Source organism: Neolamprologus multifasciatus, chromosome 3 (genome assembly GCF_963576455.1).
Source record: "Neolamprologus multifasciatus chromosome 3, fNeoMul1.2, whole genome shotgun sequence".
Lineage (NCBI taxonomy): Eukaryota > Metazoa > Chordata > Actinopteri > Cichliformes > Cichlidae > Neolamprologus > Neolamprologus multifasciatus.
In genome coordinates this window covers 27,353,207-27,380,143 of record NC_140441.1, presented here as the reverse complement: position 1 = coordinate 27,380,143, position 26,937 = coordinate 27,353,207, and the positions used below count along the sequence as shown (strand labels likewise).

The 26,937-nt window shown below is 41.4% G+C and overlaps 1 protein-coding gene across 2 annotated transcripts in view; it reads right to left on the bottom strand.

Moving 5' to 3' along the window:
- arhgef40 (Rho guanine nucleotide exchange factor (GEF) 40) overlaps positions 1–23,821 on the bottom strand; it is a 46,746-nt gene extending 22,925 nt beyond the window's left edge. For both annotated transcript variants that reach the window (XM_085150957.1, XM_085150965.1), the window contains exons 1-10: positions 23,432–23,821; positions 12,316–12,405; positions 9,866–9,973; positions 6,722–7,007; positions 3,679–4,819; positions 3,232–3,470; positions 2,966–3,139; positions 1,609–1,723; positions 889–982; positions 686–772 (exon numbers count right to left, since the gene is read on the bottom strand). In XM_085150957.1, coding sequence (XP_085007083.1) covers positions 686–772; positions 889–982; positions 1,609–1,723; positions 2,966–3,139; positions 3,232–3,470; positions 3,679–4,819; positions 6,722–7,007; positions 9,866–9,973; positions 12,316–12,405; positions 23,432–23,434 — 2,337 coding nt within the window. In that variant the 5' untranslated portion in view covers positions 23,435–23,821. The remainder of the gene's footprint in view (positions 1–685; positions 773–888; positions 983–1,608; positions 1,724–2,965; positions 3,140–3,231; positions 3,471–3,678; positions 4,820–6,721; positions 7,008–9,865; positions 9,974–12,315; positions 12,406–23,431) is intronic.
- Positions 23,822–26,937: the final 3,116 nt, after the last annotated feature.

Here is a 26,937-nt window from a genome sequence, read left to right as displayed (position 1 = left end):
GAGAATGGGAGAGAATTAAAAAAAAAAGAAAAATCTAACTTGTATTATGATTTATTTTTTACTTTCTGAGCAGGTACATAACTGGTTACTGAAATTCAACATGGTGCTGACATTGTAATTTAACTACAGCGTTCACATCTTCTTCTGGGAAGTGTTTGTCGTCGACATCCAAAGTTTGAACACTGCCTGCTTGAAACACAAACCACGTGGCATGACCGATCCTCCCGTGCCTGTGCACAAGAAAGAGTTCTGCTGATCTGTGCAAAGCAATATGCTGAATTAGTGGTAAAACCGAGTTATCTGAAAGCAGTAGATGTTCCAAACGTATGGAAATTGGGTTTAATAGATTCAAGCTCAATGTGAATGTGCACTCCAGCTTAAGCACTTCTGACACTGATCGCATTGCAACGAGGAACAGGGACAATTTATGGAACGTTATTTCCTCTCGCACAATTTGCATTTCCTATATGAACACTTTTTCCTGTTGACATTATAATAGGCAATAGAATTACAGGAACTTGCTTTCTGCTAATGTTTTCTCGTGCTATTTATCACTGAGCTTTTGACACGCTTTCATAACTTCACATTTATTCATTTTACGGATCTGCAAGTAAAAGAAGCATAACCGACTTAACCACGAGGAGCTTAGTAATACAGTCTAAACATGTGATGTGCATGAGGTCACCTCTGCTCCTTCCAGGGAATGAGAAGGGGACTCCTGCTGCTCTTCCACCAACACCAGAAGGGATCCAAGACCACCGGGGACCGACCCCTGGCACGAACACAAAAACACATGTGCTCGAGCTACTATCGCATCTGCAGCCTAATTAAAGCGTGCATGCAAACATTTAGCACTTCCAGTTAACCAGCGTACTTGTGCTGTCTCACCTGGAACAATTTAAGAGCAGAGAACAAGAGAGCGGAGGGTGGGGCGCGCCTGCTGTCCATTAACACTGTTAAACCCTTTTCTTTGGCTGCAGGCCTGTTGAGGGTGGATGAAGAGAGAGATGTTAAAAATAAGTGTAAACCAGTGTAATAGCCATTTTTATTTAGGTATTTTCACCAAACGATGAAGTTGAAACAAACATTTGTTCTTAAACAAGAGTTTTTTGGTCATTTGCATAGAAACACATAATTTCTACCCAAAGCCGTTGAGAAGCTTTGGTTCTGACTTGCCACAAGTACTGATGAGCAGTTATTGTGCCAGGTAAACTGGCAAGCTCAGATGTGTTTGTGAAGCTGACATTGAGTCAGTTTGTTATGTTTGTCCTCCGTTTTCTGGCACACTCTATGTTTCCCTCACACCACCTTATGTTGTATTTGGAAAAGTCAAGAAGCGCGTCGAGTCGAACATAATTATGAGGCGCTTTTCGCTAAACAGGCTCGGTCTCGGTGGTATAACAGGAAACAAACCACACAAGCCTAAATATAAAAATGTGAACAAAAAAAAGCCAGTTAAAGATTTTTAAACATACATTCAGAGAATCGGGGGAATCAGAGAGCCGAAGGCTACATTTATTGGCAATATCCCCCTGTATTTAAAAGCCATAAATCTCTGGTGACAACGGACGACTAAAATAAACAATCAAAGGAGGAACGCGCACTTACCGCGTGATTGTGTGGTAACAGGCCAAGACGCGGGCCATCTCCTCCCCAGAGAAACCCGCTTCTGATGCGTCGGCCTCTGTGAAAACCAGAACACGCCCCAGCCTGTCCACTGTACCTGTGGTCAATATGCATCAGGTTAAGCATCGAGTGGGGAAGCCAAGAGGACAAACTAATGCACTGAGGCTACAAGCACACAAATCCATTTGGTTTTTCTCTGTGCTGTAAGCTTGTTGGTGTTATTGATATCTACTACAGACACTATCTCTACTTTTAAGATTAGACCTCAAACTTTCCTTTTTGCTAAAGCATATAGTTAGGGCTGGATCAGGTGACCCTGAATCCTCCCTTAGTTATGCCGCAATAGGTATAGTAGGTATATGCTGGGGGATTCCCATGATGCATTGAGTATTTCTTTTTCACCTTTCTCACTCACTATGTGTTAATAGACCTCTCTGCACTGAATCATACTTGTTATTAATCTCTGTCTCTCTTCCACAACATGTCTTTATCCTGTTTTCCTTCTCTTTCTCCAACCGGTTGCAGCAGATGGCCACGCCCCTCCCTGAGCCTGGTTCTGCCCGAGGTTTCTTCCTGTTAAAAGGGAGTTTTCCCACTGTCACCAAAGTGCTTGCTCAATCACATGATTGTTGGCTTTTTCTCTGTATGTATTATTGTACGATCTACTGTACAATATAAAGTGCCTTGAGGCGTTTCAGTACCAGAGAAAATAAAACATTTCTTTTGATACTTGGTAAAGATACAAGCCAGCTATGCAGACTAGAAAGGCAACAAAACAGAAAAAAGTTACTACTTTACAAAAGTAATTAGAAAGGCTTCACTGAAGCAATTTCACAAATAACACCCAGATAATGTGGGAAAACCCAGGAAGGACATGGTCCAAAGCTGACTTTTCTGATAAGTGTAAAAGTAGATTTTTAGCTCAGGAATCATCTGATGACTGGAAATACTTCTGGCTTTGGGGGCTGCCTGGGTGGAGTGTACAGACAGCTAACAGCAGACCATTTGCTGGGAATACACCAGCCTGCAGTGTTCTCACATTGGCACTAATCAGTGCCATTGGACATAAATATTCTAACAGACATGCATCAAAACTGTCAAATAGTCCTTTTTGTTTTTCCCCAAAACTTAGAGTTGATGTTATGGTAATCACCAACGATGACTTAGACATCTCTGTGTTAAAGGCTGTTGGTTATATGTTCTTGCTTAAATTGCCATTTGCATTCATATATGCATCTCTGTCAAATAAACCCTAGAAATGTCCAGTGCACATATCTAAACAGGCCCTTGTTAAAATGTTCTGAGCTGCAGAAGGGCAGAAGGCCCTAAAGAAGCTTGCCTGTCAACTTGAGCTTCCCAGAATGGAGAAGGTCTGCGTCCAGTTCCCTCAGCAGGGCGGGCTCTTTTGAAGCATCACCATTTTGTTTGTCAGGTGACGCAGCCTCCTCATTAGAGTGGTTAAAAAAAGATGTGCCTGAATGTCCGTTACACACAGGCAGAGATGATTCAGCTTCTGTGGAGGAACAGAAAAATATACAAAACAGTCTGAGGACAGTTAAGCACACATGACCAAATGTTCGTGCACAAACACGGTTTTCTTCAGACCTGCGCTGCTTTTCACTGTGTTGTCTGTCGCCTCGCTATCTGCAGCAGAAGCACCTTCAGATTGGTCAGCCTGCTCTGCTTCCTCTGTTTGGCTCTCCTTGGCAGTCGGCAGCTTTGTTGAAGCAGTGCAGGTGGCTGGGCTTGGTTGAGGAGTTTTAACCTGCATTTTCAAGGCCTTCTCCTTTACACGACCCCCAGATTTAGCTTTCCCTTTGGCCCCCTTTCCCTTCCTTTTCCTCCTAAACACAAAGCAGAGGAAAATCTTAATGAGGCACAGCATAAAATTAATAGCTGCACTTACAGGCATGTGTCACGGTCATGCCACATTGCCTTTTTGAGGCCTTTCTGTGTTCATAAGGTTGCACCTAAGTGTTATGAAGTTGTGTTTTAATAAAGAAGTGTCAAAAAGGAACACAAATAAGATGAAAGAGTATGATATTTCAGTACCTTGGTGCTCTGAATCCTGCTGTTTTAACCTCTTTTCCTCTGGGGCATACTCTGTCCTCCACTTTTCCTTCATCCTTTTCATCCATGGATTTTTTGTTTGACAAACTCTTCTTTTTAGACCCAGTGTTTGTAATTTCACCACTTTTTGAAACAGCAGCGAATGGTCTCTGTGGTGCATCTGATGTTGGGGTATTAGCCTCACTGTCTCCGCTCAGTGGTTTATCAGCATCCTCAAAAACAGAGTCCGAATGTGATCCGTGATCAGAGTGGCCCTCTACAACGTGTCCATCTTTGTGGTTTGTTAACTCATGGATTTCACCTGTGTCCAAGCTGTTGTTGCTCTTGGATTCTTTACTTTTGTGGTCATCTTTGCATAGCTGTGTGTGACCATTGCTATCTCTCTCCTTGCCCACTCCAGGTCTCCTTTCCTTGAATGGGCCATCAAAACAAAGGCGGCGGCTTTCCAGGCCTTCAGAGTCTCTGTTGGTTTTATCTCCTTCATCAGAGTCATGGACTGAGGAGGAGTAAGACCGCCTCCCTCGACCAGGCTCGGCAACTCCTGGCACAGGCAGTGGCGGTAATGCTTCACCCTTGGCAGCCACAGTGTCTCCTTTGATGCCAAGAATAGCCCGAAAGCTTCCTGACCTTTCCGTTCGCCCATATCCCCATGCTTTTCCTCTGCGAACCTTGATAGCCTTTCCTCTCCTGCAAAGAGGTAGAGTCTTGGTCTTACAGATTCCATGCATCTCTTGGTACCGCTGCCTTGGATCGACTCCTCCATCAGGACCCCCCCTGGGTTCCAAAAGCTCGACATAATCCCCATCGAGCTGAGGTTGTCTCGATGTCCGCCCAAGGCCGTCTTCACTGCGCCTTCGTCGAGGAAGCACACAGTCAGAGTCCAAGCCATCCGGTTGCAAATCCTCATCTTCTTCTTCATCCCAGGACCAGGAGTCTAATTCTCCAGAGGATGAGCCACCCCAGCCTCCGAGGCTGCTACCCCCCTCGCTAGGCAGACGGTTGGACATTAGGCCCAACTCTTCAGAGGGGTCGTGGATAAATTTTGGGTAGACTACCTCCTTCCATGGAAGTCTAACCACCCCATCGCATGTACTGACCAGACAGGTGTCAAGTCCTCCTCCAACTGTGTAAAGAAGAGAAAGGAATGCATTTATGAAGAAAAAGTACAGGGTAATTTAAAAAAATAAGAAAACACCAACATCAGTTTGACTTGACTAAAATGAGCTTTGTTGCATTTCTTTAGCTCTGCTGTTAAGTTCTCCCCATCTGCCATCATCACCCTTATACAGTGGGGCAAAAAAGTATTTAGTCAGCCACCGATTGTGCAAGTTCCCCCACTTAAAATGATGACAGAGGTCAGTAATTTGCACCAGAGGTACACTTCAACTGTGAGAGACAGAATGTGAAAAAAAAATCCATGAATTCACATGGTAGGATTTGTAAAGAATTTATTCGTAAATCAGGGTGGAAAATAAGTATTTGGTCAATAACAAAAATACAACTCAATACTTTGTAACATAACCTTTGTTGGCAATAACAGAGGTCAAACGTTTACTATAGGTCTTTACCAGGTTTGCACACACAGTAGCTGGTATTTTGGCCCATTCCTCCATGCAGATCGTCTCAAGAGCAGTGATGTTTTGGGGCTGTCGCCGAGCAACACGGACTTTCAACTCCCGCCACAGATTTTCTATGGGGTTGAGGTCTGGAGACTGGCTAGGCCACTCCAGGACTTTCAAATGCTTCTTACGGAGCCACTCCTTTGTTGCCCGGGCGGTGTGTTTTGGATCATTGTCATGTTGGAAGACCCAGCCTCGTTTCATCTTCAAAGTTCTCACTGATGGAAGGAGGTTTTGGCTCAAAATCTCACGATACTTGGCCCCATTCATTCTGTCCTTAACACGGATCAGTCGTCCTGTCCCCTTGGCAGAAAAACAGCCCCATAGCATGATGTTTCCACCCCCATGCTTCACAGTAGGTATGGTGTTCTTGGGATGCAACTCAGTATTCTTCTTCCTCCAAACACGACGAGTTGAGTTTATACCAAAAAGTTCTACTTTGGTTTCATCTGACCACATGACATTCTCCCAATCCTCTGCTGTATCATCCATGTGCTCTCTGGCAAACTTCAGACGGGCCTGGACATGCACTGGCTTCAGCAGCGGAACACGTCTGGCACTGCGGGATTTGATTCCCTGCCGTTGTAGTGTGTTACTGATGGTGACCTTTGTTACTTTGGTCCCAGCTCTCTGCAGGTCATTCACCAGGTCCCCCCGTGTGGTTCTGGGATCTTTGCTCACCGTTCTCATGATCATTTTGACCCCACGGGATGAGATCTTGCGTGGAGCCCCAGATCGAGGGAGATTATCAGTGGTCTTGTATGTCTTCCATTTTCTGATGATTGCTCCCACAGTTGATTTTTTCACACCAAGCTGCTTGCCTATTGTAGATTCACTCTTCCCAGTCTGGTGCAGGTCTACAATTCTTTTCCTGGTGTCCTTCGAAAGCTCTTTGGTCTTGGCCATGGCGGAGTTTGGAGTCTGACTGGTTGAGGCTGTGGACAGGTGTCTTTTATACAGATGATGAGGTCAAACAGGTGCCATTCATACAGGTAACGAGTGGGGGACAGAAAAGCTTCTTACAGAAGACGTTACAGGTCTGTGAGAGCCAGGGATTTTCCTTGTTTGAGGTGACCAAATACTTATTTTCCACCCTGATTTACGAATAAATTCTTTACAAATCCTACCATGTGAATTCATGGATTTTTTTTTCACATTCTGTCTCTCACAGTTGAAGTGTACCTCTGGTGCAAATTACTGACCTCTGTCATCATTTTAAGTGGGGGAACTTGCACAATCGGTGGCTGACTAAATACTTTTTTGCCCCACTGTATATGTAGCCCCCGTCTTTCTGTCCTTCCACCTGGTAAAAAATATGATTCTTCAAGCAACCCACCTGTACTACCCAATCTTCAGTTCCCCAATGATCTTTTCTAACGGTCAGATAAGAGGAATCTGTTCCTTACCTTCTCTCTTGTGACCTCGTTCTTTGTTGACGATGTGAAGCCACTCAGTGGTGAACACAAGGGGATGCTGTGACTCGGGCACCAAGATTTCCTGAACAGTCCGTCCCCCAGGAGCCAGGCATTTTAGTGCCAGCCTTGGGCAACGTGTAGAGAAGGGAACCACCTGTAGGTAGAAGTCATTACTGCGCAGAAGCCTCCAGTCCAAAGTGGAAAGTTGGACAACCACTTTTTCGCCCAGGCAGAGAGGCCAGCCAGAGTGAAGGAACAAGCAACCCAGGTACTGAGACTGACACAAGAAAACAAAGAGAGAGTGTTAAATGTATGAACAGAAAATTAAACCTTCATTCAGATAATGTTAGATTTTGCTGAACAAGTCATCTTTCTGAACCCCTTTTGACTATGTGATGCACTGACCTCCTTTTAGAACCATTAGAGTCCCCTCAGTGTGCACAATTGTGCTCTCCCATTCACAACCCACACCCACACTGGTGTCTGCCTGCATGGTTGTATCTGGCTTAGTTATTTAAATGAGCAGAAATTCTAGAACTGATACCACACGAGTCAACGGTTTTCACAAGCTGAACTGGCCAAAAGCCAGTGCCACATACAAATGTCAGACATGACGTGTGTCCTAAGTGTAAAACCGCTTAGTTAGCAGAGAGTCAATGAGTCAGACAGAAACTTGCAGATGACCAGCTCCTCGCAACAGGCAGCCACTACTAAAACAGAACTGTTTTAGTAGTGGAAAACACATCAGGTGGCTCTGTAAGAACGACAGAATCAATTTCAATCAGTCCTAAATACAGAAAACCCTCCAATGAATAGTAAAAGAATTTAACTGCAAATTCTGTGATTTCGGGCACAGCAGTGTGGGCCTCTTGTGGGACCCTCTGCACGATTAATCAACTGATCTATTTAGGTAATACACCTTAATCCAAGCACTATTCCCACCTTAATCAGTGGTGTGTCCAATCTATATCCCCTTTCTTAAAGCCTTGAAGCCTAAAACTCATCCAGAGCCTCTCTCTGCTGTTCCCAGTCACGTCTAATCGACTGACACAGGGCTGCTCGCTCCTCTCTCTGTGCCCTCCAGACTCACGAGACGTGATCAAATTAAATTCCTTCCTCAGCCTCTCCTCCATCTCCCCTTATTCTACCTCTGTCCTTTATTCAATTTCTTCCCCTTAAGCCTCCCTTCTGTCTCTTTTCGTGCCTGTTCTGTCACTGTGGCAAGCTTTGGGGAAGCAAGTATCTGATATCTGTCAGGGTGAATATTAGCATTAAAAAGCATGTGCAGCTTTTCCTCTCTTAAAAAGTTTGCCTATTTCGAGCCAGTCCGCAATCTGTAACTCTCTGTGTCCTCTGGCCCACCCCCTCCTTCTCCCTCAATATGCCCCAGTGTTTGCTCCTTCTTCCCCACCTCCCATTACTCAAAAATTCCTCAATCAGTCTACTATTGCCTGCTAAACTCCAGCATCGTCTCTGTTTTCGCACAGGCACAGTGAATGGGAGTCATGTTCATTCTCTCCTTCGACTCCCACCGCTTCTCTGTTACTCACTCTTTCTCTCGCAGCAAGTAACACACTCACATATGGAAGGCATTATTGTCATGACTCACAGTCTAACTCCCATCCCAGGCAGCTCCACTCAGCGACAATGAAAACATAGTTTGCTCACAAATGCTGTATGGGGGTGTGTATATGTGTGTGTGTGTGTATAAGTCTAGGAAAACTGTGGAGGGAAATATGAGAACGTTCTTAGCTACCAATCTTGCGCTAAACACTGCAAATTGTTTACCTTTGTGTGTCTCAGAAAGTTAAATATAAAGAATGCTGTTCAATTAAACATCAGGGATTCGAGTTAAATAGACATCGTGCCTTATTTCTTTGTCTCGGTTTGGCTAAGTGTGGCAGAAACAGCAAGAGAGTGACACAAAGTGGAAGTTGCATGTTTGCACAAGGTTTGGACAGTGTATCCTGTATCATATTATTTATATGCGTTTGTGTTTATGTATGTGGGATCCTAAAGACATCACAACATAAACTATTTTTTCACACAAGACTGCACTGCATTTGATTCACTTCTGGAGCTTCCGAGGCAGGAAAACCACCTCATTTGTTTGCGAATCTCAAATGTCACCAGAGACTTTCACAAATTTTACTGAGCAGCTAAAGTTTAGGGGCAGACTCGAGCCTCCATAATGTAGTGAACAACTGGTATTGGGTTACGTGTATCAAACCCTACATGTTTTAAGTTCTGGAGTCTTCCTGTCACCAGCTACAGAGACACTACAGAACCCCCGGCATAAAACTTGGACTTGACTGTTGAGAATACGAACCCCAGTTTATATTGGAAACCACAGACTTTAAAGCCAGATTCTGTAGAAACCCCAAATAACAAAAAACAACCAGACAGGTTTTCCACTGTTCTGAAATGATTTAGTGAGAAATGTTAAAGACTAGACTGAGGCTTAATTTGTGCTGCATTCTGCCAACAAGATCAATACCAGCAGTTCTTTGTCTCCATCGAACTGCAAATAAATTTAGTCTTATTGGTTCCTTTAGTCGTTTGCTGTCTTTTAAAGTACTTCTTAATAACTTGTCTGTCAATTTTAAATGAATTTTATAATTGACTTAGCTTAATTTGACCTTTATAACTTGGACTTTACTAAACTTCATGTTGAAATGAAATCAAGACAGTAAGCATCTCGTCATGCATCTGTGGCTAAAACTTCCACGGATGCCACACAGTTACAGCGCTGATAACAGAAGAGATCAAATAATTTGGTTTCTTATCATGGGTATGCTACATAATTGTAAATAGAAGTTATTGACTTACATTTATCTGCACTTTAGAACTTCTGTTTAAGAGATTTGGCGATGTCGCATCTTTTACTCACCTAACAGGTTTGGGCTTATTCTGCATAGCTGAATTTGACAAGGCATTGCTCAGATTATGAACTACGGCTTGACTGAGTTAAATTGGCAGTTCAAATAAGTACGTTACCTGAGAAATGACCCAAGGACCATTTTAAAGGAATCAAGAAGCTAGCTGGTAAATTTCTCAGACTATACTTCTTGTGTGTGATGGCTGATTCTGTTTCTAAGTATTCAGCTTTGTGTGTGTTTGCAGTTTAGAACTCACACAGGCATGCTGCTGGAGTTTGTGCAGGAGGTGCTTTGCAGGTACGAAGTAGTCCAGGAGATAGCGAAGGCTGTCGTGTTGATAGGTCGACTCCAGGACTGAGAAGACCTGGACAATGGATGCAAGACTCGGTAAAAACACTTTGGAGTGAATAGAAAATTAAGCTATTCTCTGAATATCAGATTCTTAGGCACTGAACTGCATTTACTTTAGCAACATTTTTTGTGTGTGTGTGTATTTTTTGTCTATCAGTGGATTTGTAGAGGGTTTAATTTCCCCTTGAGTGGAAGAATTTGCTCAACCCAGACAGCATATAATCAGTAGTTAAAGCAAGAAAATCACCAAGGCTGTTTAATTTGATCCCCCTTGTTGTATCAAACAGCTTTTTCCATGGCAAGAAAGAAAACTGATTGGAAGCTATGTGACAACTTGGAAAAAAAAAACAATTACAAAGTAAGTAGAGTAACTCTCAATGGATCAAGCCGTTGCTAAAAAATCTGTTTGTATCCAGAATTTTAAGGAAACAAAGCACCGAAAGCTAACGTAATGCTAGATGTAGTTAGGGGTGCTATAATCTAAGAATATTTGGTTATAACTGACTAGATTTGCTTGTGTTATTGAAAAGTCAAGGTGTTCTTGTTGTAGGGTTTCAAATAGGGTTTCTGGTAGAGCAAAGATATGGAAAACGTGCTTAATGGCAATACTGGAGTAGCAGCATTGAATAAATCACAAGCTTGTGTTATTAGTTAACCTCACTGACAATTAGGTTTAACTTCGCACTTGGTTAGGTTTGGAAACTACAAACCTCGTTGGATAGTTAGTTAAGATTTTTTTTGTTAGATTTGGGCATCAAAGTCTCTTCTGTAAGACTTGAACACCAAAGACTATTTGGTTAGGTTTAGGTACTAAATACTTCTTGGTTAGACTTCTTGGATAGATTTAGAAACTAAAACCTTCTCTGTGAAGTTTAGGTAACAAAGACTACTTGGTCCAATTTGAAAAAAAGAAATATATATATATATATATATATATATATATATATATATATATATATATATATATATATATATATATATATATATATATATATATAAGCTGGTTACTAAAAATACTAAAAACTAAAAATCTGTCTCTCTGGGAATGAAAACTAGATGGAAAGTCTGTGCTAGCCATACGAACCCAACTGCAAAAACAACTCAAAATTTGGCAAATTTCATTTTATTCATAGAATATATAAAAACATTTTAAATGTTTAAAATGAGCAAAACATATTAGCTCATTTTGAATTTGATTACAGCAACATGTCTCAAAAGTTGGGACACGCCATGTTTACCACAATGTAAACCGAGCAGCTGGAATCGTGGGAGAGGAACATTGTCCTATACTTGTCTACTGGAGGATTCTAGCTGCTCAACAATCCTCGGGTTTCTTTGTTGTGTTTTTCATTTCATGATGCTCCAAATGTTTTCAGTTGGTGAAACGTCTGGACTGCAGGCAAGGCTCTTCAGCACCTGAACCCTTGAACTACAATGGCACACTGTCTTTATAGATGCAGTTTGCTGCACTATGCAAGGCCATTGTAGAAGTAAGTAAGCCAAAAAGAAGTAGTCCGGATGGGAGCACGTGCTGTTCTGAAACCTGTACATAAATGGATTTTTTTCCCGCCAATACTGACTATAGAAATTTCTGTGCATTTACAGAAGCTGTCTGTTTTGTAATTACATGACAGTACAGGCAATGGCCTACACATTTTACACTGTTATTTCCTACAATTTAAGAAACAGATGTCTTTCATTTACTACAACAGCATGTGGACAGAGATATACTGTTGAAACTGCACTTCTTTTACTTGTATTAAGAAGAATAATATGTAGTTAAACCCGATTAAACTTCTTTTGCTGGCAAAAAGGAATGCGTTTGACATCCCTGCCATAGAAGACGGCAGCCTTTCTGGATCATGTTCACATATGGCTTCTTCTTTCGATAAAAGCGCTTTAACGTACATTTGCAGACGGTGATTTCCATGACAGGCCCGAAGATTACAGGCATTCAATATGGATTTTTTATATTCTGACTCTCTAAAAGGCTCTTTTTATATGCAATCGTGTGACTGACCAGTAGGTAATTAACCTAATTAGTTGTAAATGTTCTGCCAGCTGTTTCTTTTCAGAACCAATTACTTTTACTTTTGTTGACCCTGTCTCAACTTTTTGAGGTGCTGCTGCAATCAAAATAAAAATGATGTCATATTTTCATGAAATAGTAAAATTTCTGTGTTCTACTGTGAATAAAATATAGCTTTAGGAGGTCACAGCATTCTGTTTTTATTTACGTTTTACACAGCCAACATTTTCAGAATTGGGTTTGTACATCACACTGTCTACACAACCCTTGTATATTTCCCTGAAGACGTGCACTGGGATGAAGTTGTGTGCACTAGTGAAGTCTACCTGGGAGAGGAGGGGCGGGGCTGTGCTCTCAAAAGGAGGATAAAGCGATGAGAGCGCCCCCTGCACGCAGTCCTCCATTGCCTCTGAACCCTGCGAGAGATGAAGAAAGGGTTAAAAAAAGGGGTTTAATTCATAACCGGACACTGAATCAACTGTAATATCCGTTTGTGCTGAACAGCCGGCTCGTGTCTGTTTTTGCTGACGCCCACACGTACACATAAATATACACACATGGTCGGCTCTGAGCTTCCTGCTGTACGGCCTCCAGAGTGTCAAGCATTTCCTCAAAGGCCCAGTAAATCTAGAAACCCCCCAAAACAAAGGTGACTTCACTTCAGTGTGTTAACTCCCTAATACTTAGCTGCACACACACACACATCATAGCACCGGGCAGGTCAGTGAGTTGGAGGGTGACAGCATGGAGCACATAACACACTTGGTGTTTACTTTTGTTGGCATGGTAACCTGTAAACCGCCCCCCCCCCCTCCAACTTCTCTTTTTTGCTCTCTACTTTAACATTTCCTCACTGATCCTCCAGCAGCTTCTCTTCCTATTTTATTTTATTTTTTACATCATCTCTATTTTTTTTAACCCAACTTTCTTTCTTTCACCTCCCTCCGATTCTCTGAATGTCATCTGACAACAATTACATTGAGATTCTCTGCAACAGCCCGCATAGCGTGTTGAATATCTGCAAAAACCAAAGCAATAGACAGAAAGCAATAAGTAAAAAAAATAGGCTGAGGAGGGGAGAACAGAGTGTGTGGAAAAAAGTGAAGAGCGAGAGCCAGGAATGAATGAGCTGGTGGTGTTGTGGGGGCTTTTATGGAAGAAGACCTAGGTTGAACTGTATTACTTTTTGGGCTTGTTTTTGTGTGCAGAGGAGAGCTGAGGTTTAGCCACAAAGGAGGACAGAATGAGTCGTACAAGAAGGATACCATTTGAAATGTACCTCTTACACAACTTTTTGACTGAAATGCTCTCACAAAATGAAGCAATCAGTTTAAGAAAGATTAAAATATAAAGTCATATCTTATTTGCAACTGTTGTGCAATAGCTGTGCTATAAACTAAACGCAACAAGGAAAAGAAATGGTGTGGAAAGTGATTACTGTATCCTGCTTTTCAAATGCTGAAAATGAAAAACAAAGTGCATGTGAGATGGCCACAACAAGTCAACAGTATAACTGGGAGGAGTGCTGTTCTGCTGAGGTTATTCAGGGCCGCTCGGGACAGATGTTCGGTTCTGTTTCCTAACTAGCCTTTTGGCTAGAAAGCTCATTTCAGTCTGTTTAGTTGAACCCCTGTACAGAGTGGGTGAAAAACTCGAGTCTGAAAACCAGAGAGAAGTCAGACACAGACTGCATACAAACATGGCTGTAGTCACCGCGATGTCATGCATGTTGGTGTTTTGAAACTGGATATGACAATCGAGGGGTGCACGTGACTGTTAAAATTAGGAATGCTGCAAGTTTATATAATAGCGTGTGGTACTTTGGGCTGCTCCTACTCCATTTCCCTGGGGGTCGCCACAGCGGATGGATAGCATGTTTGACTTGGCACAGATTTTGCACCAGATGCCCTTCCTGACACAATCTTCCCATTTATCTGGGCTTGGGACCAGCACTAGGAGTACACTAGCTTGTGACTCCCTCAGTCTGTGTCTCCTAATGGTCTCAAACCAACGAGCAAATGTTAACCACTACACCACGGAGCCCTGTCAGCTGGGAGGTACACTCATCCTCAATTGTACAATTGAACAATATAATGTTCACTTTATAAAATGAACATTTATTGCTGTAAAAAGACTTAGAATTGGCACAGAAGCCCCCCTCTACCACTACCACTGCCACAGGCTTCTTCCTGTTAAAAGGATGTTTTTATTTCCAGCTGTCGCCAAGTGCTTTCTCAAAGGGAGTCATTTGATTGTTGGGTTTTTTTCTGTTTTATTGTAGGGTCTTCACCTACGGACCGGTCTTTAAGGTGTCGCGGATAAATACAACAAAATAAAATGATACGACCAAGACAAAATCTGTGGCATTTGGTAAATATAATAATCAACGTGAATTCTCTGTGAAATTGTGTAACTTTATTAGCAGCGCCCTCCTGAAATGTGCCGACAACACTGAGCGTAACATCCTCCTCTCTGCCCCTTAATGCTCTCTGGTCACTATAGTAAAGCATAAATATTTCTTTTAAAATAAGACACACAACTACAACACGGGAAAAGACACAGGGAAACAGAGTTAACGATAAAAAAGAAACCCTGAAAACCATAAATTTTATGCCCGAGCCTCAACTCTTGTGGTCCAGTACCAAACGATTCACGGACTGGTACTGGGCCATAGCTTGATATAAAGCACCTTGAGGTGACTGCAGTTGTGATTTTGCACAATTTAAATAAAAAGTAAAAAGTGCTGTTTTGCTGTAGATGTATTTATAGTGAGACCTCTTTATGCAACCAGAGGCCAGTAGAAAAAAGAAAAGCAGGTTTAAGGCACAGCTGTGCAGGCTTTACTTTTTCAAAAAACAGCTTAGATTTCCACAGGCAGAGCGCTCAGAGGACATGTTTGTTCACTGGTTTTCTTTGAATGAAACCACTAAATCACCAACAGACTGTCATTTTATTATTTAGTTTCCAGAAAAGAAAATCTTAGTAGACTCAAGTGATATTTTCAGTCTTATTTGACTCAAAAAATGAAAAAATGTCAGGTTATTAGAATTTCAAATTTTTTAGGCAAGTTAATGCAAGTCAAATAGTCTGTTTTATTACCTTAAACAACACTGAAGAATACACTCACCAGTACTAGGTACCCTTGTTCAAGCTTTTTATTTTTTATTCAATTCTTTATATAGCACCAAATCTCTACAGTCACCTCAAGGCATTTTATATTGTAAGACAAAGAACGCATAAAATATCTAATCAGCATAACCACATGGGCGTAATTAAATGCATTTAGACATGTAGACAAGGTTCGGGATGGCCTGCTTAAGCTCAAACCAATGTAAGAATGGTGGCTTTAAATGTGGTCTGAGTATTTCAGAAACTGGACAATTTTCCCACACAACCATGTCTCTGGTTTACAGAGAATGATTTGAAAAAAGAGAAAATATCCAGTGTGCAGCAGTTCTCTGGTTGAAGAATACCTTATTAATGCCAGAGGTCAGAGGGGAATAGCCTGGCTGATAGGAATGCAACAGTAACTCAAATAACTATTTGTTTCAACAAAGTATGCGGAAGAGCATCTCTGAACACAGTAACAGAAGACCACGCCGGGTGCCATTTCTATCAGCAAAGAACAAGAAACTGAAGCTACAGATCACACAATGGTCTGAAGAGGCTACACATGCTACTTCAACATTCAGGTGGTAGGCACAGTGGTGTATAATAGTGTGTGGCACATTTTGGGCCACTTTGAAACAACATTTAAAAGTAGTGCTGTCAGCGTTAATCCCGTTAAAATGATGTTAACGCCATAACCGCATTAACGCGGCAAATCTCCGTTAACGAGCTACCACAGATCACCACACTAACATGTTGACATCGTGTAGCCGCACGCATGGGGTGATCTGCGGTAACTCGTTAATGCGGTTATGGCATTAACATCATTTTAACGAGATTAACGATGACAGCACTATTTAAAAGCCACATCGTGCATCGCCGTTCATGACCTCAGTGGACCCATCTTCTGATGGCTGCTTCCAGCAGAATTACACACGTGTCACAAACCTCAAATCTTCTCGAACAGGTTTCTTGAGCATGATTGATGTTGATGTGACCACTTTACCTGCACTTTTTCAATGTTAAAATAAATAAATTATAAAAAATAATTTATTAATTGCAAAAAACACGGTACGACCAATTGTGTGCAGGATTTGTGCTGCCAAAATTGTCTTTGTATAACACAGTTTGTGTATTAGTTTTTTCACGATGGTCAACTGTGGACTGTAGTATTTTACAGAGCATGCTATAGTAGGTGTAACAGTAGTAAAAAAATAAAGGTTCAGACAGCCTTCTGGCTCACTGACAGAACATATTGAGTCTAGTAAAAGCACAGCAGGTGGTTCAGAGGATTGCAAGGCAACCCAGCAGTAACTTCCTCTTAAACTGACGCCCTTTTCAAACATCCCCACTAGACAATTCAACAAAACACTAAATTAAAGCAAAAACTAAAAGATGTCAGCTGAAAATCTTGAATGTTTTAATTCTTTTTTGTGTGCTTCCTGTAAGACACAAACATATCAGTATCATTAGACTCACTGTAAACATTAGCCAGTAAGTGTGCTTAGTCTTTTATTTGCAAAGCTTTTGTGCTTTGAAGACTCTAAAAGACGCAAATTGGAACAACTTAGCTATTTCAGTCCATCTGGTGCAATAGAGGCCTTTGGGGGACTTCTGCCAGATGAATCATCCACAGTGTGCATGCACCACTCATACTGTTTATTTAAATGTTGCTATAAAAAAAAAGACATATGAGCATCATATTACCTATTTGGGCATTAACTGATATTTAGTGGACAACCTGAATTCACTAGCTGACTTTGTGGCCGACTAGCTAGCCAATAATATTTAGTTTGAATGTGCCATGTGCAATTGTATACCACCAGCAACTTTTTTTTTTTTAAAACAGGTTTGAATCTCTTTGTGTTCACAGGCCTGTGCAGACAGCTTTCAACAGGATATACCACTGTTAACATCCACAGAATGGAATTTCTGTCTGGAAGCACAATTATTAAAAATGCAGAGTGGAAATGATGTCTAACAGAGGCAGGAAAAGAGCGGCACTGCTTTTCCACTAAACTGAAAAAGTCCTCGTTAAAAAAATCAATACTGCTTATTTTCCAGTAGAATCACTGAAATGATGAGTGTTTCTGGGTAAAGGGTGAACACTCTTCTTTTTAACTTTAAAGCATCTATTTCAGTTAATAACTCTTTTGGTACACACAAAGCAAAGCAACAAGGATACATTCAGTATCATTTCTTGCTGGAATCCAAGACAGTAGAAGACATTCATGTTAAACCTGCTGCCTCTGCTTTGAGGGACTTTAGCTATAATCCAATTACTCTTCAATTGGACAGACACTAACCTTGAAATACAGGTCTTATTTTATATAATGCTACGTTTTCAACAAATGCAGTCAACTTGCTGATGTCTGTGCCCATGGCAAGTTATTACCAAACAAAGCAAACCAAAAATTGATGGAAAACAGAAAATGAAAATAGCTTTCATTTCAGAAGAGCATGAGTGGTCGTGCATATATTCGAACATGTACTGTATCTGCAGAAGGATTTTTGCGAGTCAGTTTTTTGAGGCTATATTGAATAATGACTGCACTGTAAAGCCTGATGAATGCTATATATCCACCAATACTTGTGTTCATGAAGCACTACACTCACCAGCCATTTGGTACATGTTGCCAGTAGTGGGTTGGATCGTTTCCGTCTTCCTCTGAAGCCACATCTTTGTGGCAAACATTCCCCAGAGTTCCCCAAAGTGTCCCAGAAAATATACCCCACACTATTACCCCATGACATTGTGTGAATTTTAGAATTAGTTTCCTTTTCGTAGCTAATTTAAGTGATAACTAGTGCGGTCTACTGCTGCTGTTCAGAGATGCTCTTCTGCATGCTGTGTTTTTAACAAGCGGGTATTTGAGTTACTGTTGCTTTTCTATCAGCCTGGCTATTCTCCACTGACCTCTGGCATCAACAAGTCCATTTCACCCAAAGAACTGCCCTTAGTGGATATTTTCTCCTTTTGGACCATTCTGTGTAAACCCCAGAGAGGGTTGTGTGGAAAAATCTGCAGTTTCTGAAATACTCAGACCAAGTCACTTTCAAAGTCATTTAAATCACCTTTCTTCGTCATTCTGATACTTGGATTGAACTTCAGTAGATTGTCATGCTCATGTCTCCAAAATGCTGCCATTTGATTGGCTGATCCAAGTTAACGAGCAGTTGAACAGCTGTACCTAATAAAGTGGCTGTGGAAATAGGAAATAGGAAATATGTAAGGGTACTGAAAAAAAAAAAGAGGTTTGATAAATTACGAATGGCAATGTAGCGTATGCAGTTGGGGAAAAAAGCACTACAAAAATGGTCGTGACCAGTCAGTGAATTTCTCTTTTTTTGTCAAAAACCAGCTTGTTTTGTGTTATTTCAAAATGCTTTCACTTGATGAACAGCAACCACAAACACAAATACCCCGTCTCCTAACTACAACTTACAAAATGATGGGTGACATATTGCTCACTTTGTTTTGGAATTTAGAGTCTGACATGGTTGAGTCATCTATAAAATTGTGTGCTTTTTCAAGGCAGGACAGTCTGTTTAGTGTGCATCTGTATCCTCATGTTTGTACGGCAAAAAGTGGACACTGTGCGAAATTGGGGTCTGTCATTCTTGAGTCAGACTTCCTGTCTTTCTCTCCCGTACGGCAACTTGTCTTCCACACCGATGACTGGCAAAGAGAGAACAATGGAGATATGCAGGAAGGGGTGTAGAAAAACGAGTGAGAACTCAAAAAAATAAGCCTGAGAGAGAAAAATAAGAGCCTGAGAAGTGGTTTTGGAGCTTATGACTGAGCGAGTTGAGAAACAGACTGAAAGAGAGACATTGAGAAGATTTGCAGTGAGTGGGGGTTCAGACAGAGTGGGGGAAAAAAAGAGAACAAAAAAAGGAGGCTGACCAGTGGGAGAGATCGATGGCAAACAAGAGCAGCAGCAACCATGATAGAAACCAGATGTACATGAAGGACAGAGAAAGAGAGGAAGAGAATTGAACAGGGAGGGGGTTTTGGTGAATGGAGGAGAGATAGAAAGTGACATGATTAGGAAGAAAACATGAGAAAGATGCTGACAGGGAAAGAATGAGGAAAAAGAAAAAGTGAAGCGAAGCCAGCAAGGGAAAAAAGGCAGACAGACAAAAGGAGGATGAAGGGGGAAAGGGGGGAGGCCCAACATTGATTTGCTTTCTTAAATAAGCCTGTACAGCCAGATCTGACCTACTGTAGGTCAATCGGCTTCCAGGGATTTCTTATGGTTTGTTCTAGACTATTTAAGTGCTGAAGGAGTGTGGGCTGTTCTGAATTCATTAACTGCAACATAAAAAATCACAAATATAAAAGACTAGAATGGGAGTTTCATACATTTTTTTTTAAATCATTAGACTTCCAGGAATGTAGAGAATCCCAGAGTTAACAGCTTATGAGCATACTGATACTGCTGTGGAAAAAACCCTGCTTTTCATGCCTCTCCTCATTTTTGTAAATGTTTGAGAAGTCTGCGCAGATGTCTGCTGAGCGAGGGGCAGGGGTTAGCACAAAGTTTGTTGAACTATAACTCTAGCCATCTCTGCAGGCACATGGGGTCACAGCTGACCAGTCTTTGAACTGAAAGATGGACAGAAAAGTAATTGGCAGTCTTTTATTTCTGAATTAACAAATTACATTAACAAATTAGCCAACATTTCAGGGATGTACGCATGTATCAGTCAAACAAATGTCCATCCATCCATTTTCTGCTGCTTATCTGGGTTCGAGTCACTGGGCAGCAGTATGAGCAGATCTTAAGCAGATTAGAGATCTTAATGATCTAATCAATTACAGATCTAATAAACTAGAGATCTAGCGAGCCCTTGTGGGACAGGGGAGAGTATTTGGTGGCTTCGCTTTAGCTGTAAGAAGCAACATTGATCCATCCCTCTGTGCACCCACCATCCACGGAGGGCTGTAGGGGTTCGGCTCTTTGTGGATTGGCCTAATTTGTGAATGATTGTAGGCTCTGCCATTTGAACTACAGCCACCCAAAAGCAAATGCATCGATATCAACAATGACTATCATCATTTAAAAATCACATGCTAAATGATTCATAGCTGCATGGACTGTGAATTTTCTCAAGCATAGTCATTTACTCTGAACAAGTTCAGCACTGTTGTGAAGGTGGAAGCAGCACAGCAGTGCCAGCAGAGTGGGGGTGGTAAATACTATGTTGTCTAATGGTGAGTGCTCTACACATATGGGATCAGAACGATGCCACCTTGAAATGAAACCGAAATTATTATTTTTTTGGTTTCATTTGAAGGTGGCATCGTTCTGATCCCACAAGGGTCCTATTTTACCCAATGCAACAGAATGGCAGCTCACCAGCTTAACTGTCCCTCCACTGATGTACAAACAGGAGTTGCTGTGTCAGTGCTTTGTTATCACTTATTAACACTTAGAAAAAGAGTGAAAATGAAAGGATGTCAAATGATTTGGCAACTACTTTGTTTTAAATTCAGACTAAGAGCAAAATTAGATTAAAAAATGTGACACAAACTCTTATTAAGATAAAAAATAGCTAGCTAGATATTATAGTAACAGCAATTTTCTGTTATTGGGAAAGTCTAAAAATATATCAGCACTATTCTAATCCTTTGTAAACTGTGATGTCAGCCATGAACACTTTGGGGGATAATAAATGTTCAAAAAAAGAAACCTGTTAACATAAACACCCGTTTACCTCTTTTTTTTTTTCTTTCCACGTCCACACCAAAAATGCAAATCTGAGTCTCTTTAGCAGCTAAGCACCATTTGGTTACCACCTAGTTAACATTTTGTCTGCCATTTGGTGCAGAAAGCATGCAGTGGGTTTTATTGGAGCATTCTGGTGTGGCTCTAGGTCCAAAAACAGAAACAGTGAGCTGGATGTTTCTAAAATGCTCACTACAGGAAAACTGCAGACTTTTTAAGCTTTGTGCTCTATGTTCTTTGGTCTAATATTGATACATATTTAAGCAAAAGACCACCATTTTTATCATTTATATTATCGTGGAAAAAGCTAGATTTGTGATTATGAAGTTGGATAAAATGTCCAATAAAAATGGCCCAAACAGCAAGCTGCTGAGCTGAAAAGTAGCCATCCTCGGTCTGTATGCACTCTACGTGTCAGAAACTCTGAACAATCACAGGAAACTTTGTTTGCTGTGATTGACAACATGATTCTGTCCTGTCTGGCTCTTTCTAGTGCAGTTATCTCCACTGAACTGGCGCTGCAAGCATGTTTAAACAAACACAGAAAATGGTTTGCTATAGCTTTCATAATACTGTACACATTTTTCTTTTTTTCCTTTTTTTTGATGGATTGCCTTGCCAAACTCAAGGACTGGTACATCCCATTAGTTTCAAAATCAGAGCTTTCTGGGCAGAGGGAATGGCATTTTCACAAGGGAGCCCTGCTGTATGTGTTTGAGTGTGTGTCACTTTGTGTTTGCTGATTTATGTTAGCGCCTATGTACATGTGTTTGTTAGCAGCCTTGTTTGCCCCTGAATGGGAATGTACACTCATTGGCCACGTTGTTAGGTATTCAACTGCTGGTCACCGTAAATATTTTTAATCAGCCAAGCAAATGGTAGAAACTGACTTTGACAAGATGAAGTTTTAAAGTTTAAACTGAGCATCAGAATGGGGGAGAAAGGTGATTTAAGTATTTGAATGTTGATGTCAGACAGGCTGGTCAGAGTATTTTAGAAACTGCTGATGTACTGTTATTTTCCCACACAGCCTCTACAGAGAACAGTCTGAAAAAGAGAAAATATCCAGTCAGTTCTCTGGGTGAAAATGTTTATGTCAGAAGTCAGATGAAAATGGCCAGAATTCTTCAAACTGTAACAGTAACTCAAATAACTACTCATTACAACCACAGTATGCAGAAGAGCATCTCTTCAGCAGCAGAAGATTACGCAGAAGCTACATCATGTCGAAAAGCTCAAAGCATCTCAAACTGGTTTCATGAACATGAAAGTAAGTTCAAATGGACTCCAGTCAGACACACACAGTCAGACAGATCGCAATCCAGTAGAGCATCTTTGCGATGTGGTGGAATGGCAGCCACATCATGGAAGTGCAGCCAGCAAATCTGCAGCAACCATGTGATGCCGTCATGTCAACACGGACCAAACTCTGTAAGGAATGTTTCCAGCAACTTGTTGCACCAATTTAGAATTAAGGCAATTCTGGAAGCAAAAGCGGCTCCAACCCAGTGCTACAAAGATGCAACTGATAGAGTATCCAGTGAGTGTCCATGCACAATCAAGTTTTTGGTGGGCTGTTTGTTACATAAACTCTTATGAGCACAATACTGTGGGAAAAGTTTGATTTCTCTCCGCGTAACGCTTTACTGTGACTCTGTGTTTTTGTGTGTACATCTGTTACTGTTTTCCATTCTAAACTGTCCCAACTGGGGATTGAGGAGAACAAAACTGCACAGCACATGTTCGTCCTTCCCCGAGGTCCATGCCATCCCTTGTTCCTCCTTTCTCTGCTCCCTCCCCTTTTTCCCCTCTCTCCAGCTTTTTCTCCCAGGTCCAGTGTGGAAAATGCAGCATCACCGAAACCACCACCGCTGCTCTCCAAGTCTCCTAAAAATAAAAAAAAGTAACCCTACCCTTCTCTTTTATTCTCTTCCTTCCCTGCACAGCTCTCCCTTTTTTTCTGCTCTCTCTTTTCCTCTCCCTGCCAAACTGCTCCACCCAACTCGCAGAAGTTGAAATACAGTCACAGACTTTCTTTGTTAACTTGGTATCCTCTTGATTTAACTTCTCATCAGACACATTTGCATGTGTTTGCCATCTCCCAGTCTGTCTGCCTCTGTATGTCACTTATCAGACCATAAGTGGGAGGAGATGGTTAGTCAAACTCCCAAGAGATGCAACAGAGGACTCTTTTCACTTTAGAGGCAGTCCCTTACTCCCTCCGCAAGTCGGCCACAAAAATCACCAACGTCACACATCTTAAATCGTATCATTATGATTTAGAGCCATTGGGATCCTTGCAGGCTCTAAGCTGAGCATTGTAACTGCTGACTAAACATCTTCTCAAATCAAGAGCAAGCCTTTGTCAGAGATGAATTAGGGATCCTTCTTCTTGTTCAGTTTAAAATGCACATGTGTGATCAACTATGCAACTAGTCATGCATTCAAGAAGTAAAACAAGATCATTTATATCCATGGGCATAAAAGTTACACAAACACATTGTGACAACGACGACTGGTCAATGCCAGTAAAGATTTCCACACAAAAATTAAAAAAACAAAACAAAACAAACAAACAAACAAACAAAAACAGGGGACTTACCATGACTTCAGTCAGGAATTCCTACGTAGTCTTCAGGTCCTTTCCTGAATTCATTTCCTCTGCGCATTCTCCGCAAAACTTTCTTTGTCTCAGTTACAATAATCAAGCTGCAACTCCTTTACTTTATAGGTTCGTGTCCCCTTCAAAGCTCGCCTTCTGTAAGATTTCGGCGCTTGAGGAGCAGCTCTCCTCCCCTCTCTTTCCCTTCCACTTCCACACTGTCTTGCTGTATTTCCCAGCCTGGGAATGTCCGAGCTGCACTGCTTCCCCCTCCCCTCCTCTCTCCTGCCCGGCAGTTCCACGCACCCCACACCTCCCTCTCCTCTTCCTCCTCTCACCTAACAAGAGCACTACAGTCCCTCTCTCTCCTCTCAAACTTTCCATTTCCCCCCAGTGGTAACTTAAATGAATGCACAATGAAAAACCGTTACCCCACCCAGCCACCAGCCACTAGCAACCTCTGATGTTTTATTGTGAGCTTCTATACTTCTAAGGGCAGATAAGTTAAGTGAGTCTGTGTGCAATCAAATGTAATCTCATGGAAAGTGTGGGCTTCTCATCGGAAACACTCAGATATTAAATGGAAGCGTACGCACATGTTCAGTGCATCGCTGAGGGGAGAAATCCCACCCAGCTGCCCTCCCCTTGACACATAAGCAAATGCCAGTGCAATTTCAGAAGTGAGTCAACAAATAATGAACATTCCCAGGTAGCACACTGGCAGCTGAACCAAGTGGGCTCAGTTTAGGGCCCATCCTATGTACAGTTCAAACTTTTAGGGGGGCTCAGCTCCCAGTCAATGTAAGTGTTTCACATTTGCAAGCCTCAATTCATTTGGATAAACTTTACAATGCTACCTTCAGAAGCAAACTAATTAGTCAGATGGCCTATTGCAATGTCCAAGAATAATTCAGAGTGAATAATCAGGGATTTCAATACAATCCACCCGTTTTAAGGTGGAGCCTTTAATTATCAAACCCGAGGCAAAGGCTCAGAAGTTAAAGAAGTATTTGTGGAAAAGTGGATACGATGAGAAACATGCACAACATTATTTCAGTCTCTTAACCACAAACCCCATGATATACAACAGCATTATTCAAGTACTGACTGGAAAATCTCCCTGCCACTTCACAGACTTGCACACGAAGTAAAGTGGCAATAGAGTTGTTTTATATTAGAGTTTTTAAATGAATAAAAAACCCTCCGTCTACTATGCACACTCAGCACAGAGCATCATGTAGCACATTTTCACGAGTGGAGAATACATTTGTAGCTCCTCTTCCTCTGTCTCACATCCCCCGTGAGGCCTTGTTAGTTGTTGGTACTTCTGTTCAGCTAACATGTCGTTAATTTAAGACACTTTGCAGCATCTATTTTTTAGTCTTTATGCTTTTCTCTCAGCTTTCTACCTCCAGCTTTTCACTACTTCCACCCAACTTTTTCTACAAGCTGAGAAGGTGCGGGAGGAACCGGTTTGCATTAAGAGATTTGATTGGGCAATCCAGTGTCAGTAATGAAAATGAACCAATAGGCTGCTGCACAGCCGGTGCACATTGGCCCACCGGGAAAATGCCCCATATGGCAGATAAGCAGCCCTGCCTGTAGACCAAACATTATCCACGTGGGCCCAGCCTACAGCACTTTGATAAGCGAACAAGAGTTTAATTCAAATCATGCTGCATCTAAATTTAAAGTTCTCCCTAACACGAATCTCTCTATATAAACTTCTTGACTCAGAGTCATTCAGAACAAATAATGCTGGATATATAAACTACTATAGACCTGCCGGTGATTAATTAAGCCTATAAATCATAATGTTTTTTTTCTCTCCAAGTTTATTCACTTTGAGGATGAGCAGAATGAGCTAAATTAAAAGTCAGCTTTGTTTAAGGTTTGGATCACATTTTAGCTTTGAGATGACTCACAGTTTCTCATATGTTTTTACTGGATCTTTTCACCGAAAAAAGCACCGCACTGGTGGTTTTACTGTGCTTAATTTAACCGTAAGGGTTTGTGTTATAGATCGAGGAGGAACGATCTCAACCACTGCATCAGCGCCCCCCTGTGTTGTGTGTATGATATTGCAATTATGGAAAACCAGACAACGATGAGGAGCAAAGCGACACTGTACTGCCAAAGTATTCTTTCACGAGCCTTCACATGCACAGGAACTTAAGTGACATCCCATTTTTAATCCATATTGTTTAATGTGAACATTTAATATTTGCAGCTAAAACAGCACCAACTCTTCTGGAGAGGCTTTCCACCAGGTTACAAGTGTGTTTATGGGAATTTTAGATCATTCGAGCACGTTTGTGAGGTCAGACACGGATGTCGGGATGAAAAGTTCTGGCTGTGCTCTGATTAATCCCAAAGTTGCTTTCTTTTTTTCTTTTTTTTAAGGCTTTCAAGTGTTTCACACCAAACTCACTCATCCACGTCTTTATGGACCGTTTCTTGCCCACTGCTATGCAGTCATGTTGGAACAGCAGGGGGCCATCCCCAAACTGTTCTCACAAAGTTGGCTGGATGAAATTGTCCAAAATTGTCTTGGGATGCTGAATCATCAAGAGTTCCTTTCAAACTAAAGGGCCGAGCCCAACTCCTTAAAAACAACCCCACACGTTGGTGACCTCTGTGTTCTACATGCCTCAGCAACTGCTGACTCCGCTCTGTGATTTTACGGGTCCTACCACTTCATGGCTGAGTTGCTGTTGTTCCCAGTTGCTTCCTCATTGTTATAATACCAATAACAGCTGACTGTGGAATATTTAGTAGCAAGAAAATTTCACATCTGAGCTTCTAAGAGCGATGCCGTTCTTTCACAGACGTTTGTAGAAACAGTCTGCATTTTGTACACTTGTGACCATTAAAGCAATTGGAACACCTGAATTCAATAATTTAGTAATTCTTCTAACTAAAACTAAACTGAAATCTAAAACTTGATGTGAAAAAACTTGTTAGGTTATGAAAATAAATATAAATTAAACTAGACATTAAAAAGAGAAAAGAAAAACTAACTTTCTGGACTAGAAAACTAAAATAAAAACAGACTGAGAACCTTCACAGACATAAAATAAAAACAGTGAGGAGATATTTTTAGTCTTTTTAATAACACACGTAATTGTGTTATGTGTGCAGGCCAGAAAGACTTTAATGACCTATAGATGAAATAATATTAATACTAGTTATAATACTAATAACGATAATGATAACAATAGTAGCAATAATATAATGCACTACAAATTAGAGGAGTATCATTTCAAAGGAGTGACTGAGCTTACACCTGGCAGAGACACCAGGCAAGCAGGACAGGCAGAACCAGTTCAGGCCATTTTCAAACTTTGGGTGTGTTCGTCGTCACTCAGTTTATGTTACACACTTGTCAACACATATTACTCACCTGTTCCTTTCAAGCTACATGGCTGTGCCACACCTAAAGTAATGCTAGATACAATTGAAAGAATTTGACCTTTTGATTTGCGTGTACAATTCTTTCTATGCGC